Source organism: Juglans microcarpa x Juglans regia, chromosome 8S (genome assembly GCF_004785595.1).
Source record: "Juglans microcarpa x Juglans regia isolate MS1-56 chromosome 8S, Jm3101_v1.0, whole genome shotgun sequence".
Taxonomy (NCBI): domain Eukaryota; kingdom Viridiplantae; phylum Streptophyta; class Magnoliopsida; order Fagales; family Juglandaceae; genus Juglans; species Juglans microcarpa x Juglans regia.
This window is the reverse complement of record NC_054609.1, coordinates 15,114,710-15,132,255: the sequence shown is the minus strand read 5'-3', so window position 1 is coordinate 15,132,255 and position 17,546 is coordinate 15,114,710. Positions and strand designations below refer to the sequence as shown.

Genomic DNA, 17,546 nt, shown 5'->3' with positions numbered 1-17,546 from the left:
TCGACAGAATAGAAAAAATGCAGAGTATTATCAAAATCGGATTAAAGAAATTGAAGGTGGTTTTGCGGCTATGAGGAACCATATGCGGGAGTACGAGCAACATGTAAACATTAGAATGTTAGAACTGGATATAGAATTAGAGTCTCAAAGAGAGACTCAATCCACAAATCCTTATCCACACTAATGTCAACAGTTACTCATTTTGTATTTTGATCTACACTTTTGCTACACTTTTAATGAAGGTGTCATGGGGAGATGACTTGAAAGTAATATTTTGTTCAGCACAGCTAGGAATTCTTCTCTTGTTGGAGAGGGTAAAGAAAAAGAGGTAATTTGGTTTCTTGATCTTTTATAAATTCAGATTGTAGAAATTGCCTTGTATTTTCCTTTCCAGACAGCTCTCTCAATACTAGTTGATGATAAAAATACATGTAAAAGGGAGGGATAGTTTCACTTAATTTGTGTATTTTGCTTAGTGTTAATGTTTGATATGCTTTGTAAACTGCGTGAGGGTAGGCATGATTTGGTTGCACCAGAAATAACTGTAAAGAATTAAAAGAGTTACAGTTAGGCAATTTTTGGCCTCACATTCCTTATCATGTTAAAGAGGTTTTTCTGGTCATGAATGGCATCAAAGTGAGCATTGTTTGCTCAAAATAAAAGTGAGCTTCGATTGTTTTATATTCAAGCTGTTTGATTGATTTCTAAATTTTTAGGACAATCTGTTGTAGACTGTCAAAACTTAAGAGTTAAGATAATGTTAGTGGGATTTTCAGAGGATGCATGGTTTAATAGCATCATTGAAGGCCTTATTAGTAATCTCAGATTGGATGATAAGGACCACGTGTTAATGCACAAGGAGAAGAATGAGTGCTTGAAATAGGAAGAGCACTATAACATTCAAAAGAGTTTCTGGGTTATCCATGAAAAACCATGCTGAGTGAGATTGAAAAAAGAAGGTATTAATGCAGGGTAGTAGGTGATCAAGAACACTAGCATGGCATCTGTGAATCTAATGTAAATATATATAGTGCACACCAAGAATGAATATTCATATCTTCAGTAAATAACTTACACTGATTGACCAAACCAAATATTCCCAAAACAAGGTTATTTTATTGCATGTTATTCATTCCATGGGTGGTAGGTAAATTGGCCATTGAATGAACTAACAAGTTTTTGAACTAACAAGTTTTTTCTCATCTGAACTAACAATTCCATGGGTGCTATTCATATTTTTTGTTTAAATGGTTTTTTTGAACTAACAAGTTTTTTCTCATCTGAAAAATGTTCTAGTAACTAGAGATATGGTGTGATCAGCTTTTGGCCCATCGTATGTTATAGTCGAAATGAAAAACTTACTACTGTCATACACAGGTTTGTTCATGCTCCTACAATCAATACGACACAAAGAAAATCTTAGCTTGAAATTTCAAAAATAATATGGATTGGGAAAACAACAAATTTTAGGCTTGTATATAATTGGATGTTGTATATGAATTGCAAAAACATATGAATTTGAACTAGAAATAAATCCCATGATGATATATGAACCAATAAGAAGGTTCGGATCCAATATCCTTGTGAGGATATTGGATCATATGAAGTACAAATTGCAGTGAATAAAAAATGAAGCATTTTTGTAGTTGTTTGGCCATTGCAAGTACTTCTCCTGCAGGATAGAACATTCAATGCAGGGTTCGTTGTGATGTTAACAACTTATTCTAGAAAATGGTTATGCATGAATGCATGCTATGGTTTGACTTTATGTCATTGTTGTGTATTGTAACGGGTCAATTCACCTTGCAAGGGTAATGCTGATTTGGTTGTGCTCTAGCTACGACCCCAACAACTCCCAGAAACTAAAGATTCCTCTGTGGAGTATGTACATATAGAGATTTTGAGTACTACTGGCATGTTAAAATAGCAAGTATTTAGCATTGTGGGAGTGCTAAATTAGTGGATGAAGGTGAATGACTTTGACACATCAATTACTATATACATGTTTGACATGGTTAATTCATTATATATGTCGTACTGTGTCAAGTCTTCAATGCAATCAGGTTCTTTTGTATCATTGGTAGAATCTTGATACATGCAATTTAGTAGAATGATGACATATTTACACACACACACACACACACACACACACATATATGCATATGCAGTCATACATACAAGAATTATATAGACCAAATTCATCAGGATAGGGATTATGTGAAAACCTTATGTGCAAACCCAATGGAGATCTAGAAGTGAGAAATATGGACCAATAAATTGTTAAGTGTCAAACCTTGAATGTTTATGGTGCCAAATTGAAAAGTAATTGTTCCAACCCTGCACTCTGCTACTAATAATCACCTTAAATGTTGATTAGGGGGACATTTCTACATATCTACATATTTGCCAAATTAATTTGAGAGTGCCTAAAGTAGTTGATTCGGCAGCCCCTCAATTTTACGGCCAAACACCACTGTACACAATGGCCACAATTTTATTTATGGCTTCTATTACGCCGAAAAAGGTATCCCTATTGCGCCGAAAAATCGTGCCCACAAACCCAACGAATTCGTTGCAATTTAAATTACTTTCGCTCGTACCTATTGCATTGCACTGTACTTGTTCAGCGATATGTTCGACGCCGTAAATGAGTTTTTCGAAGCTGAAGCTTGTGGGATTTTTTCTGGCATGTGAGGAATCACAGCTAACTTTCCCGGTGGCTTTGAAATCACTGATACAAATCCTGTTGTGCGAAGAACCAATTCCGCAGGTAGCACCACTGATCTTGCGGCGAGAAAACCAATCGGAATCATGGGATTTGCGACAAATACGTAAGCTGCTTTTTTTGCAGCTGAAATCGATAGGAATGGCCTTGGGTTTTTACGAAGAATCGTTAAGGCAAAAAAATATGCTTATGTCAAGCTGATTTCCTGGCAGTCTCCCTGTGCTCAATAAAATGTGGTAAAAGTTAATTTGCAACGATTTTGGGCCTTATTCCAATGACTTTAGACCGCCCAAAACATAATATTTCTTTTAGTGAATGGCCTTGGGTTTTTACTAGTAAAACTTGTGTTTCGAGCCACTAGCTGTCTTTTGCTGCTAGCTAGGAGTTTTCTTGTGAACTAGAAATACACTCTCATGTTGATTTCTCTTCTTTGGCCTAAGATCAGCTCATATGATCATGATATTGAAGGAAGCCTTTAAAGCATCAAAACTCATTCTAGAACCACTGGTAAAGATCAATAAATCATCAACAAACAAACTATGAGACACAAAACTGCAACCCCTCAGAACTGATTAAATTGTAATAATTAGATCTTATACAAGTTTACTAAGGTCCCTGCTCAATGGTTCTTCACTTAGCATGGAAATGAAGGATTACAAAGGGCCACCTTGGCGCAATCCCTTACTCGAAAAGAAATAATCAGATTGAGTACCATTTACACAAATGGAGAACTTAGGCCCCATAAAGCAGCGCTGTAAAAGTGACACTAATTACAGCTGGATTGAACCCAAATCCACTAAGAACTATGTGTCAAATAACTTCAATCCACCCTATCAAAATCCTTGGTCATGTCCAAAGTGTGGCATTACGTCTTTTTTGAGATAATATCAAATTAAGATTCTTAATTTGATATTTTCTTCATATGATTATCAAATCAAATGAAAATAAATAAATCAAACAACTGCCTACGTCCTCATCTCAAGTCACTCTTTGAGGATTCTCAAATTTACTATTCAATCTCTTTTATATAGAAATAGAAACTAATTACACATTTGAGCAACACTACTTCAAATAATTCGTGTAGAACACTTATATACTTACAATTACCTTCCAAATAATGATTCAACTATTCTCCATATAAAACTCTTACTGCACTCATAAGAGTGACACACCTTTTTTAATTTATACAAGAGCTGATAGGGATTTGCTATTTGAAGTTTATACAAGAGCTGATATGGATTAGTTTATACAACTAATCTTGTATTTTTATTTTCTAAAAGTTTTTTTCTATTTTTGGATTTGCTATTTGAAGGCCTTTACACCACACACCATTCACATGTCATATTTTTATTTATAAGATTCAAAATTTTATATTATGTTTTCAAATCAAATTATATCACGTGGATGATATGTGGTATAAATGACTTCAAATAAAATTATTTTTTGTTATTACCTATAACATTCATTGATATCGCATGTTTAAGTGGTTTATATATATATATATATATATATATATATATATATATATATATAGATCATATAAAAGGCATATTTAAAAATGACATCCAGAATAAGGGGTAACCTTATCAATTGACAATTAGTATAGAACTACATATTCCAAAGAAAAAAGCATAGAAGTACCAAGTTACTAACACCTTGGTTGTGCCACATTGTGCATTCTTTTAATCGCTAGGTGGGCTACTTTTTCATGACTAAGGGTGCAAATCAGTCGGTCCAGTCCAGTCCGATGACAAATCAAATATTTTCAATCCATCATTTTCTTGGACCAGACCAGATCGAACACCCATAGGGACGGGTCGGTCTGTTCGATCCAGCTCAATTATTTTTTTAGTTTTATTTTTATTTTTTAAATAAATTAATAAAAAAATTATTTAAAAAACTAAATTAAAATTAAGTAACTTATTAATGTGAATTATGTAACTAACTCAATAAAAAAATATTTTATATGGTCAATGATAATAAATTAGATGAAAATTATATTATTAATTTATATAATTATTGCATAATTAGCTAATTGATATTATATATTAGTTAATTGATAGAATATTAACAAGTGTTAGTAAAATATTTAAAATTTTATATTGTTAATGGTGATAAGTTAGATGAAAATTACATAATAAATTGTACAATTATTATATAAATAATATATATAATATATTTTTTATTTTTATTTTTCATTCGGTCCAATCCGAGGTGGAAAACTCTGGACCAAGACCGAACCGAAACTTTTCGGTCCTCTAAGACATAGATCAAGACCGATAGGTCTCAGTCTCGGTCCAAACCAAAACGACTTGTCCGGTCTGGACCAACCGTGTATCACCCCTATTCATGACTAATGTAGTCCATTCCCATTTTTCTTGAATAACATTAATAAATAACCTTTTTAGATTTTTATATAAATAAATTTGTCTTCTAAGATTACTAATAATTATTACATCAATTTTTAAAAGAGTACTACTATATAGCAGCCCATACACCACATTGATCTTATCATTTTTTTTCTTCCATTTTCCCATTTTTCTATATTCTCATTTGAGAAATAATAATTGCAGTCGTGAGTATGTTAGCGCTGCGCAATCAATTTGAAAAAAGTGAATAACTACGATATCCATATAAAAAAAAATTTAATTTTTTAATAATGGAGTACCCCCACTCTTTTTTAAAACGGCTATACGGTATTTGCACATTCCACGACTGCATGTAGTATTATTTTTCTTATTTTTCCATCCACATCTCTGTCTCTCTCTCCTCTCTAGCTCTCCACTCTCTCTCTCTTTAAGGAGAAGCAACACACAATGGAGAAACAACGAAGGGGGATCTCGATGAACAGATCTCGTGTTCATCAAAAAGAGAGAACAAAGAAGAAATAGATGAAAGGGAAATTCTCATGTTCGTCAAAGAGAGAGAAGCCTGAAGTTGAGAGAGGGAGAGAGCAGAATGGGGAGGAATGAGAGAAAGTTGAAAGGGAAGGGAGAAGAAAAAAGTGAGAAAAGCATGTGAATTTTCATTCGAAGGGAGACCTGTGACCTAGCATTTAGACTTGATTTTTTCCTTTGGTGTGCAGTGTGTTGTTTCCAAACCGACTACTGAGCAGAATTTTTCTTTACAAATACATGGAAGTATACTTATGACGTTTAGAAAAAGAGCAGTGCTATACATATGTATTATTTTATACATAATATTATATATACTGAATGACAATCCAATTTTATTAGTATTTTATTTTTTAATTTAAATTTAAAATCTCAGATTTTAAATTTGTTATAATTTTCAACGTATTAATATATATAATTATGTAAATAAAATTGTAGTTATATGTAGTATTTTACTTATAAAAATATGAGCGATGCAAGTGACAAGATTATTTTACAGTTTTTTCTTAACATGCCTTAATGGTTATTTTCATAAAATAATGATAAAACTTTTTTTTTTGACAAAATACCCTATTTTATCATTATTAAAAATAAATAAATCTTAGTTTCAAATCTCTTATGATGACGTGATACATCCGTACATAATACATAAGTACCAGTTTGGTCCATGTGACACATTATTCTATCGCAAACTTCACTAACCCACTGTTCGTAACTCTGTTGGTTCTTTTGACCAGAATAGATATGGCGGCCTCCCTGTCGTGCTCCCCAAACCCTACCTTAACCAGAGTCACCGTTTCTCCCAGATCCTCTCTCTCTCCCACTGCCCCTCACTTCCTCAAAGTCCTCGCCACAACCCCATCCCACCCCTTTAGACCCCTCACCGCTCGTTCCCAAAGTTCCTCATTCTCCTTAGCCGCACCTCGAGCATCCGCCGCCGCCGCCGACGACAAGTCATCCTCAACCTCCACCACGTTCCATGGCATATGCTACGTCGTCGGTGACAACATCGATACCGACCAGATCATCCCCGCCGAGTACCTCACCCTCGTCCCCTCCAAGCCCGACGAGTACGAAAAACTCGGTTCCTACGCCCTCATCGGCCTTCCCGACTCCTATACCACTCGTTTCGTGGAACCCAACGAGACCAAGACGAAATACTCCATCGTCATCGGTGGCTACAACTTCGGCTGCGGCTCGTCCCGTGAGCATGCCCCCGTGGCGCTCGGCGCTGCTGGGGTCGCGGCTGTGGTGGCGGAATCCTACGCCCGCATCTTCTTCAGGAACTCGGTGGCCACGGGGGAGGTGTATCCTCTGGAATCCGAGGGGAGAATCTGTGAGGAGTGTAAGACCGGGGACACGTTGACTATTGAGCTCGCTGAGGGCCGTCTGATCAATCACACGACCGGCAAGGAGTACAGGTTGAAGCCGATTGGGGACGCCGGCCCCGTCATCGAAGCCGGTGGCATATTCGATTACGCCAGGAAGACCGGAATGATTCCCTCCATTTCGGCTTAGAATGGCCCGACAGTACGGTTCCACAAGAGGTAAAATTCATTATTCATGTGAATAATATTTGCTGGGATTGAGGTTGCACAATTTGGGGCCTTTTGCTTGCTGCATTCTTTTTCATTATGTAGATTGTTAATTGGGATATTGTGTAAATACAAATAGATCGAATTGATGCAAGTTAGCGTGGCTTTAGGTATCGATATTATTTTTCCTTTTGGGTTTCTTGTTCTTATTTGTTTGCCATTTTTTAATTTTCTCTTAATCATTAAGTTGTTTGGTTGGCTACATTTGCTTCTGATTTCTACATGTAAAGTTTATGAATTCATGTTGTAAGGTGGAGGAGAATGGATATGATTACTTCCTAGAGTGTGGTTTTGTTGTGTTTAGAAGCTATCCAATGACGTATTATATTTGAATATTCTTCTGATAAATTTCTAGTCAGTGGGATTTCAGTCATTAGTAAGTTTTATTCTGATATGATGTATATTATCAGTGGTACGGTTAGGATCAATGATACAATTTTTGTTTGGCTAGTTGATGAGAAGTTGGTTGGAGAGTGGTTTATCTGCTAATGTGATGGTTATTTGGACTGAAAGAAGCTATTATGATCACATCTCTTCCGGTTGATGCAAGAGTGTAAACTATGAGATATCACATTGGTTCTCTCCTTTTTCAGCGAGATCTTTCTTCTCCATGTTTTATGTGCTCTCCCAGCTTTTAGCCGGTGGATGTCCTGCTTTGCCTGGATGTAAAAGTTACACTTTTTTTCATGGAAACTGTTGTGCTTGGTTTTTAATGCTTGGAGTATGAGATATAGAGTATACTTGAAAACCATTGTAGGTGGTAGATTTGAGATTATTTATTTCAATGATATGCTTTTCAGAGTGCAGAATATGTAATTAAAGTGATTGCCAAATGAATTTTTCGTGCTATGTTCAGTTTAGCATTCAAGGAACTTGTAGACCGGGGTTTACTATGCAGGAGTGGGTTTGAAGGGTCCTACCTTGGAGAGGTTCCCTGACATAAAAAAAAAAAAAAAAAAAAAAAAAAAAAAAAAAAGCATTCAAGGAACTTGTGGGATCTTAGTGGATGTAATTAAAGTGATTGCCAAATGAATTTTTTGGCTCAGAATTTCTTGATTGAATTAATTCTTTTGTTGAAATTTTCATAAACTTAGTTGGTCTCGGTTATGAAAGAGTAATGCTAGATACAGTCTTAGGGTATGCAAGTCGCGCGCACTCCCTTTGAAAAAAAAAAAAAAAAAAAAAAAAAAAGTGGGGTCCACTATTAAAAAAATGATTTTTTTTATGTGGGTCCTAGATTTACCTACTTTTTTTTAAAGGGTGTGTGCAGGACTTGCACACCCTAGGACTACAAATATCATTGTTCGTCATGAAATTGGCTTAGAGATAAGGTTAATCTGTAGCTTCTGTAGTAGAACTATATTTGTTTGTCATAGTATCATTCCTTTTTGTGAAGAGAGATCTTCATGTATCCAGACTGCTGTATTTTAGATTCTCACTATTGAATTGCCTGTATATTGAACCCCAGATTATTAGAATTTAAATGTGAAAAAGAATAATAAAAATGATAGGATTTATTTATCAAAAAAAATATATCCTTGTGCATTTCATTTATATAGTAATAAAAATCAACTATAGATCCAAAAAAACTTATGTAGTAACAATTCTTTGTTTCTTGTTTTCAGGGCCTTTCTATGTATTGCATGTTGCTTGTAGCAAAGGTTATGATGTTCGCGGATCTTTTCTTCCTGATAATCAGACAGTAGAGCTGCTTTGTTCTTTGGAGTCTCTCAGTAATAAAGGACCATTCTTCCTGAAACAAGCTGTATCTTCATGTTTTATGCTTGTTTTCACTCGGACTTGCAGCAGTTGATAGTGTAGTGTGCTATATATCTTATCTTCAATGAATATTGCTGTTTTAGTTTTGATACATCCTCATAAAATATTGGAACCTTTGTTTTAGTTTCCTTATCTTAAATGCTCTATAATCCCCTGCATTAATGTCAACATGGAATCCTGTTTCTCTTGAAATTTAGGACATACCATTTTCGTTTCTAAACATGGAAGCTGCCATCACCACCATTCCCAAAGGAGGTTGAAAGGCTCTACTACGATCAACTCTTGATAGCTACAAGCTCCATTTGTTAAAAATATGAGATATATCTTGATAGCTGCACTGGAGACTTTAGACTTCACATACAATGAGTCTCTACAATAATTTGTAAAATGATAATATGCAGATATAGAAGCATTAGCATTTCATAACTTGATCCGTATCAATTAACCCATAGGGGTTAGCTCAAGCGGTAAGGGTCTTAGATTCGAACTATTGGGCGCAAGCCATTTTAAGGGGTCATGTTCTATTGGTGGGAAAAAAACAATGATATACTTGATCCGTGTGATGGGGATAACTTCAATGAGGTTAAAAGTTTATAATGTCAATCAATCTCTTAATTTAACGATTTAATACGTGTATTTTCATGTTTGACCTATAATCTTGATGGTCTATTCTTCTCTACTATATTTCTTTTTTTCCTTTTCTAATACAAGAGAAGTGTAACAAGATTACCACCATCGAGATTAATCGGAATCTTGTTCCTGGACACCCGGTGTCAATAAAAAAAAAAAAAAAAAAAAAAAAACAAGATTAGCACTGCACATTGGAAATGCTAAATAGAACATCATTATGAAGCCGATCGTAAGTACAATGGTATATAGTTAGCCGGAGTTGGCATTGAATCCCACACTGAGAAAGCACTGGAACACCTCATAAATTTTCTCGTCATTTCAGGGAAGTGCCGATCGATCACATCCTTCAAAGTCTCAGTCTTGTTAACCCAATCTAGACCTTTCTCTGTGTAAGTCTTGCAGTTGAAATTGGTTGTGAAAAAGCGATCAGCTTCTAGCCTCCTAACCAACATTATTGTACACAAGAAAAGCATGAAGTGTCTAACAACAAATCCGAAGTCTAATTTTGTTCGAGTAAGAAATGGAGTATGAGAAATGCTACTCATCAACTCCAGATACGACGAATAATTATTAAAAACTATTTGTTATCTTTTACTTTATGTCAATCATTTGATGCTACGTCAGGAAATGACTAAAGAACGATGGTTAAAAGAATGGTAAACAACGTTTTTCGATCGAGTATACCTTGAAGCAATTAGTAGGAAGATGAAGAAAGCAGTCTCACTTATGGCAAATCCTCTGATCTTCTTCTCTGCATGCAAGCCAACCAGCAGATCAAGCTTCTCCATATCATCTCCATACAACTCACGGAGTGCATCAACAACATCATCATCGTCTGTCAAATCTTCCCACTTGCTAATAGGAATCAGTAGTAAGTTCCTCCTGAACTCATTGTACCTAGCAACTCCTCTCTCTCTATCTCTATAGACTAATCAATCATGCAATATTTATCAAGTTAGATCTAGCTATGTTTGTTGAGATATTAAAGAAAATGGAAACTATGTATAGAAAATGAAGAATGAGATGGATTACTTTCCATGGTGGCCATATCAACTGGATCTAGTCTATCTTCACCATTAATATCATGGGCTACTAGGTTTCTCATCCATGATGGATAGTTCCATAATGTGACTGCCCCACAAGCCTGATGACCCATTGATACCAACATTTGTTCCATTCCAATTCTTGATAGGCTTCTCTCTCCTTCACTACCCACCAATTTCCTCATAGGCACCCTGGAGTATTACACCAAGTCAAGTTAATCATGTACTGTTTCTAGCCTGGCAACATTCATTTTGTGTTACAGAACTGCTTTCCCTTTTCTCCCTTATGTTTTCATTTTAAAAAACGAAACAGAAAATTATTTCTACTTCTTTTTCCATTTAAATGATTAGGAAAAAGACTTGCTATATATCATATCCTTATAGCATTTCTATCTCACTATGCTGATGTGACACTACTACTTATAACTATTAGATCAATTCCTATATTTTAAAGAAAAATTAAAGGATCAACTGACAATGGCACCTTAATATGATAGGATATAAGTGTAGAAGATAGCATTAGTCATTAAGAAAACCTAAATGACAATATTAACACAAAATACCAATAGCACAAGCCCTAAACAATTTACCTTAAGAGGGCAGGGGAGTAGATTATATCCACCCAAATAGTTTTAATACCCCCACCTGTATTTACTATAATATATTCTTATATTTATATATCAAAAAGCTTTTAAACATTTGAAAATCCTGAATCAGCAATGAGTTTCTCCGAGTCTGAGTTCCTCCTTCCTTGTGCTGCTCTTCTTCTCCTCCTTCTCCTCCTCCAAATGACAGTATCTCTCTATGTGGCTTCTGGTTTTAAATGTGGCATGAAACCGCCATGCACAAGTCTGTTCCGTTCTTTCTTTGTCTGGGCTTTGGGTTGATTTGGATTTCAATATATGGGATGCTTTGGTTTCAATTTGGCTTTTGAAGTTTCAATTTTTAGGTGTATTCTTGATTTGGGTTTTGAATCTTCAATTTAGTTGGTGTGTTGTTGATTTGTCTTTCTTTCCTTCTCTCTCTCTCTCTCTCTCTCTCTCTCTCTATGATCTAGTTGTTTGAGTGTATGTTTGAGTTGGGTTCAAATCTTCAGTCTTTGCAGAATAATAATTCTACTGATTGGTTGAAAGCTTCTTTTTTTTGTCCAACTTTTTCTCTACAACAAAATGCAAGAAAACCATTAAAGGTATAAAAGAAACTGCAATGTGAGAAGAGAAAAGAGGAAGTACTCTTCTAGTACAGGAGGGCATTTGTCCTCTGAAGTTGAAGATGTAATGTCCCTAAGGACAAATTTTTCGGGTAGAAGTGAATGCATTCTGTAGACACTAACAAACTCTTCAGTCAATGAATAGGGAACACCATGATCTCTCGGCTTCTTAAGACCAACTAATCCACTCAGTATTGGTCCCAGAATATGTCCAAATAAATCCTTAAACTTCTTCCCCAAAAGTCCATACCTGCAAGGAAACATGCTTCATGTTTTGATTTCCACCAAATCTAAACTGGGAACGATTGCCACCAAAGTTGCACCAAACATTACTCTCAAATTTGTTGGATTTCTTTTTTTTTCTCACAACTTGCAGAAACCTCTGTGATTACCATTACTTAAATCAAATAAAAGCCATATATTTTTAATTTAATATCTTACCAGTTGATCCTCATCCCTGCCAGAAGAGTATCTGTTTTCAAGAGTTCAACAGTCCAATCGATGGTGTGAATTTTAGCAATGACAGCTGAGGTCACCAATCTGGCATGCCTATACAGCTGCTCATCAACCAGATCAGGATAATGTACCTAAAAGCAAAGAGCAATCAACTAAATCACTAGTTAAACAATATATATATATATATATATATATATATATATATATATATATTTCCATGTTAGAAAGTGCGTACATTACCAGATTGGTGATTCCATATGAAAAAAAAAAATTATGCAACAGAAATAAGGCATTTTGATCTTAAGAGTAGCAACATTGCAAGTTTTCTGAAAAATGTTGGTGTAAAACCAAGTACTGAAAGAGCAATGTTTTAAAAAGCTCTTTAAATGTGCCGTATCAGTTGGTATGATTGAGAATGATAAAATCAAAGATGAAGAACGTCATTTCTCTTTGTAAAAATTAGATGTCGAAACTGTTCAAGTACATAAGTATCCACTTTCACCATGGGGGAAAAGGATCATAGAAGTTAATTGGAAACAAATTTAGCATACGTACTTTTAGCATATCACATATAGCATTGTGCTCTTTGACAAATAAGGCTTGTAGAAGAGAAAAGCCAGCCCAGCAATTTCGTACGTCGCCTGAGATAGGAATACCTTTCTCATCATGCTGAAGAAGCCCATCTTCTGAGATCTTCAACTTTCCATCTTTGAATGTTCTCACCCTTTTCATGCCCTCATTGTTATTCCCATATATCACACTCCCATCCCTAATCATGTCAAAAGTGTTGTGAAATGTTGTGCAAAACACACATACCAATAATGACAAATAAAGTAAAAGCAATCACAATCAAACACACAACGCACAATATACGTGGTTCGGCAAATTGCCTACGTCCACAGAGCTGTAGAAATCTTATTAACTAGAGAAGATTACAATCACTCAATCTCAACTCTCACTCTCTAGGGCTTTGTTCTCTCTCACACAATATGCACTCACTTGACAATTGTTCTCTCTCAAAATAGGCTGAAAAAGTCGTCCAACGTCAAATATGACAAATATATAGCAAACGGTGTTGGAAACCCTAATTGGCCGAATCTGCGTTCCTCACTCAAGCGGCTTGTCGAGCACGCCTCGAGCGAACAATCAAATCAACATTGGCTTGAGCGGGGTGTCGAGCGGGGGTCGAGCGAACACTAGGGTTTGGGTCTCGCTTGAGCCACTGTCGTGTGGGACTCGAGCAAACTCTCGGGTTGAGTTTCACTCGAGCGCACGTCGAGCAAACTTCGCTTGAGCGTACTGTCGAGCGTACATCAAGAAAACACTATGTTTCTCAATTTTCAGCTCCAAAACCAGTATCCACAAACACCCCAACAAAAAGAACTCCACTTCTCTCAAAATGCATATATTCTTTTGCAATGGTTTGTTTTCTGATAAACTAGAGTAATTCTAAGTATTGACATTCAAAGTAGAAAACAGAGTTTATCTATAGTTGATATCCTCACTGCACATTCTTGATTACACCCTACGTAATAGCAACTAGAAACTTGCCACAGAGGATGAGCTCCAAATGTAATTGAAATAATTAGTTCTAGTTTTTTTCATTGGTTCAAGTTTTTAGGACAAGTAATTTAACTTGGTATCAAAACAAAGATCCTAAACTTGAGTCCTGACTCCATATTTTATTCTCATTTAATTATTCGAAATAAGTAAATTTATCTATTCCCATCAATTTTAGTTTTTGCATCATGTTTCCCGAAAATCTTAACGCGCGTGAAATCCTCCCTCTTCTCTTTTATGTGTTTTTTATTCTGCTTATTAACATGTTGAGCAAATTGGAACACATGATATGACATTGTTTACAAAGACAAGCTTCATTTGCAATTCTATCTGTAATTAACTAAAAACTAAGTTTCTTCTTTGATAAATATTTAAAGGCAAATATTTTTAGTCAATTGCATATGGATAATTCCACCCAAATGCTTTGTTTGGTTGCTGAGGAAAGGGAGGAAAGAAAAGTAAACATTGGATCTTACATTCTTTCACGTGGAATTCCCAGTTTTCAAAAAAACTGTTCTCATTTTCTTCCATTTTCTATGCATGCAGGCAGAGCAAGGATCGAACGCGAACTCGTTCAAACTTGTTGAAGTAAGTTGTAAATTTGAGCAAGCACTCTTAATGGTGTATTCATCACTGATAAGACTAACAGGCAATACCTCCAAATTACTTACCACCATGGAGTCCTTGTATTCAAAGAGCCAATCTTTGGATGAGGCGAGCCTGTGGGAACTTTTTTGGTCTTAAAAAACTTGAATGAATTCAAGGGGCACTCGCTTGAAATCTCTTGATCAAGAGCACTGATTTCCACCTGTTTAAAAGAATTATGAAACAATAATTTATCTTGCTTAATTGATGAATATAACAGATAAGTAAAAAGTAATAAATAACTGTTCAATCAATTAATACCAAATTAAGAGTCGATGAAAAAATGATAGTTAAGAAGACGAAGAATAGTATGTCTTATATTGATATGGTTAGATATCAATATACATATATATATATATATATATATATATATATATATATATCCTTATGTTGCAATATGATTATCGAAAAAAAGCCCTCACTTCTGGCGGAGGAAGACCGTAAAAAAAAAAATCTATATATGTTGCAATTTACTTGCTAGAAAGCAAGCATAGAATGAGATAATTTGGAGTCAAAACTAACCTGTTCAGTGTCCTCCAAATGATCAATCCAGTCATGAATCATGAACTGAATCCATGAGCAGGCTATCATGTTAAATTGATCTCCATTGTCAATGAATTCTTTCCTCGCCAAAAGCTTTGTGGCTACGACTGTTGGATGAGGCTCTAGCAGCTGTAGAGAAATAGATAGGAAGTATTGGTTACCTTACGTACAGTACGTATAATTTCAAGTGAAGAAGAATACTATATATGTGTACTTAGCCCCGGTTTGTATTGGAAACTCATCTCAACTCATTATTACAATTTTTTTAAATTCTCACACAAAATATAATAAACAATTCAACTTTTTCAAGTCTCAAAACAATAATAATATTCTAACAATATTTTATTTAACTCATCGAAAACCATCTCAACTCATCTCTAAATCCAAACGGGATAATTAATAAATAAAACTGTTGTTTGTTTTGGAAAAATAAATAGGGAAATTAAGTAAATTTTGACGTTCCAGTATAATTTTTTCCAAAATTTTGTCATCCAAATTATAATATTTATCAGCAAATAATATCCATATTCTGTTATTATTTTTTTGGCAATATATATCAATATTGGTTTAAGTTGTATTTGAATATTGAACTGAGTTGAGTTGAATTGAGTTGAGATAATAAAATATTGTTAGAATATTATTTTTTAATATTATTATTATTTTATAATTTAAAAAAGTTGAATTATTTATTATATTTTGTATTGAAATTTGAAAAAATTGTAATGATAAGTTGAGATGAGTTTAGTATCCAAACGAAGTCTTAAACTAATTAGTTGTTAAGGTCGATAAAATCGATATAATTTTATTATATATATATATATATATATCTTTAGTGGGCGTGTTGATAGGGTTTCCCTTTAGAAGATGCCATCAATTAATTAATGAGCAGTACTTCACAATGGAATATTGGCAGGATTAACAGAAGATGGTAGATCAGATTAAGATGCCAAATTCAATTAGTCGGAAGAACCAAAAAAAGTTTTTAATTGGAATAAAAATTTAACAACTCCTCCCATGACTTGAACCCTCGTGAATTTATAAGGAAGATAGATATACAACACAGTTTTTTATTGATGGAGTATGTTAAGATCAGTTTGGAAAGAATTCTGGGGTTTCTGGGCTTTAGACAGAGAAAATATTTGGATAGGGAAAGTACTTGAATCATGACTTATTCCCGAAGTGAAAGAACAAAGTAATTAATCTTTGTTTGCTTGGCAAAACCAGAAGTTATAGGTTCCTGTCTTGTAGAATTACTACCAATATATAATTACTTTCATGCAAGACACTTACCCCATATCGTGAAGTTGATGGAGGCATGTTCCGACCAAAAAAGGTTCCTTGGCTACCCACTGTGTCATCACTAGGGTGATTGCATGTTCCGTCTGCCGTCCGATAGGCGAATTCGTCGGCGTCATATGTCCGGCCATTGGTTCCTCCGACATGCAACAGATTATAACGTTGGTGCAGGTGTCTTCTGATCCCTAAATAAGCAACTCCAAGAAGTACCGGAAGTCTATGCCATATCCCCAGGTTGTCCACGAAATGCACAACCTAATTTAGAAAACCATGATCAGTCAAAGTCCTAATAAAAAAGAGTATATATCTCACATTACACACACACACACATATATAAGTGACTGATCAAAGATGTATAGGTTGAGATATTTGTACTGACATAGAACAAAAAAGAGTCTAGGAGGGTCATTTTGGCAACGAAATGCTGAAGTTGTGGGTGGATGAAGGGTGAAGAGAATAGACCAGAGAATGCCATAATGTGCTGAAAGAAAGGAAGAGTTTCATGCATTTTTTTGAGATCAATTAAACTGATCAGTTTGAAAGGACAATAATTGATCAGAGTGACAGGGAATATCTCATATATAAAGTTGCTGTACGTTGCACATGACCATGTAAAAGGGGTGCTTGTAAAGGTGCCAAGCCAGCTACTATCTGAATAGCAGAAGACAAAAGTGTACAAATCGGGGCCCCATCCCTCCATTGATTAAAAGCTCAATGATGTTGTACTGGATATATATATATATATATGTATGTATGTATATATATATGTATGTATGTATGTATATATATATGTATGTATGTATGTGTGTCACATTTTTTGGAACTTATATATTTGGGATCATAGTAATCCAGCCCGGGAGTCGGTTTTTTGGGGATTGAATTGGGTTATTAAAATGGAATTTAAAAAAGATCAATGTTACGTATAAATTTTATTTGGAGATTACTTATGTAAGCCTAGTTAATTTTATTTTTAAATTTTTTTAAAAATTACAATAATATCTTTCTTAAAATGGTACTTTTTTTTATTTAATGAAGGGTTTTCATATGCAATCTTCGAATGGAGACTGCAAATAGAATTTCTCTTTAAAAAAAATTTAGAGTAAAGAATAAAGTTTATTTAAGATCATTAGTATCATGAAGTGACAAAAATAAAAGAAAACAAATACAGAA

At 34.7% G+C, this 17,546-nt stretch overlaps 2 protein-coding genes across 3 annotated transcripts; one reads left to right on the top strand and one right to left on the bottom strand.

The window, feature by feature from the left end:
- The first annotated feature begins 6,290 nt into the window (after positions 1-6,290).
- On the top strand, positions 6,291-9,116 carry LOC121244473 (3-isopropylmalate dehydratase small subunit 1-like). The gene is made up of 2 exons (XM_041142554.1): positions 6,291-7,166; positions 8,840-9,116. Exon 1 carries the CDS (start codon positions 6,364-6,366, stop codon positions 7,135-7,137), a length of 774 nt encoding a protein of 257 aa, XP_040998488.1. The 5' UTR covers positions 6,291-6,363; the 3' UTR covers positions 7,138-7,166; positions 8,840-9,116.
- A 453-nt stretch (positions 9,117-9,569) lies between these two features.
- On the bottom strand, positions 9,570-16,964 carry LOC121244472 (alpha-dioxygenase 2-like). 2 transcript variants are annotated; one of them, XM_041142551.1, is made up of 10 exons: positions 16,756-16,956; positions 16,371-16,631; positions 15,060-15,209; positions 14,564-14,700; positions 12,888-13,101; positions 12,318-12,463; positions 11,899-12,126; positions 10,656-10,858; positions 10,308-10,551; positions 9,570-10,064 (listed from the first exon to the last, which is right to left on the bottom strand). In XM_041142551.1, the coding sequence occupies exons 1-10, from the start codon at positions 16,882-16,884 to the stop codon at positions 9,839-9,841; spliced, it is 1,938 nt and encodes a 645-aa protein (XP_040998485.1). In that variant the 5' UTR covers positions 16,885-16,956; the 3' UTR covers positions 9,570-9,838. The 2 variants fall into 2 exon arrangements, with proteins under 2 accessions (XP_040998485.1, XP_040998486.1); XM_041142552.1 differs by lacking the exon at positions 11,899-12,126 and having other exon boundaries at positions 16,756-16,964.
- Positions 16,965-17,546: the final 582 nt, after the last annotated feature.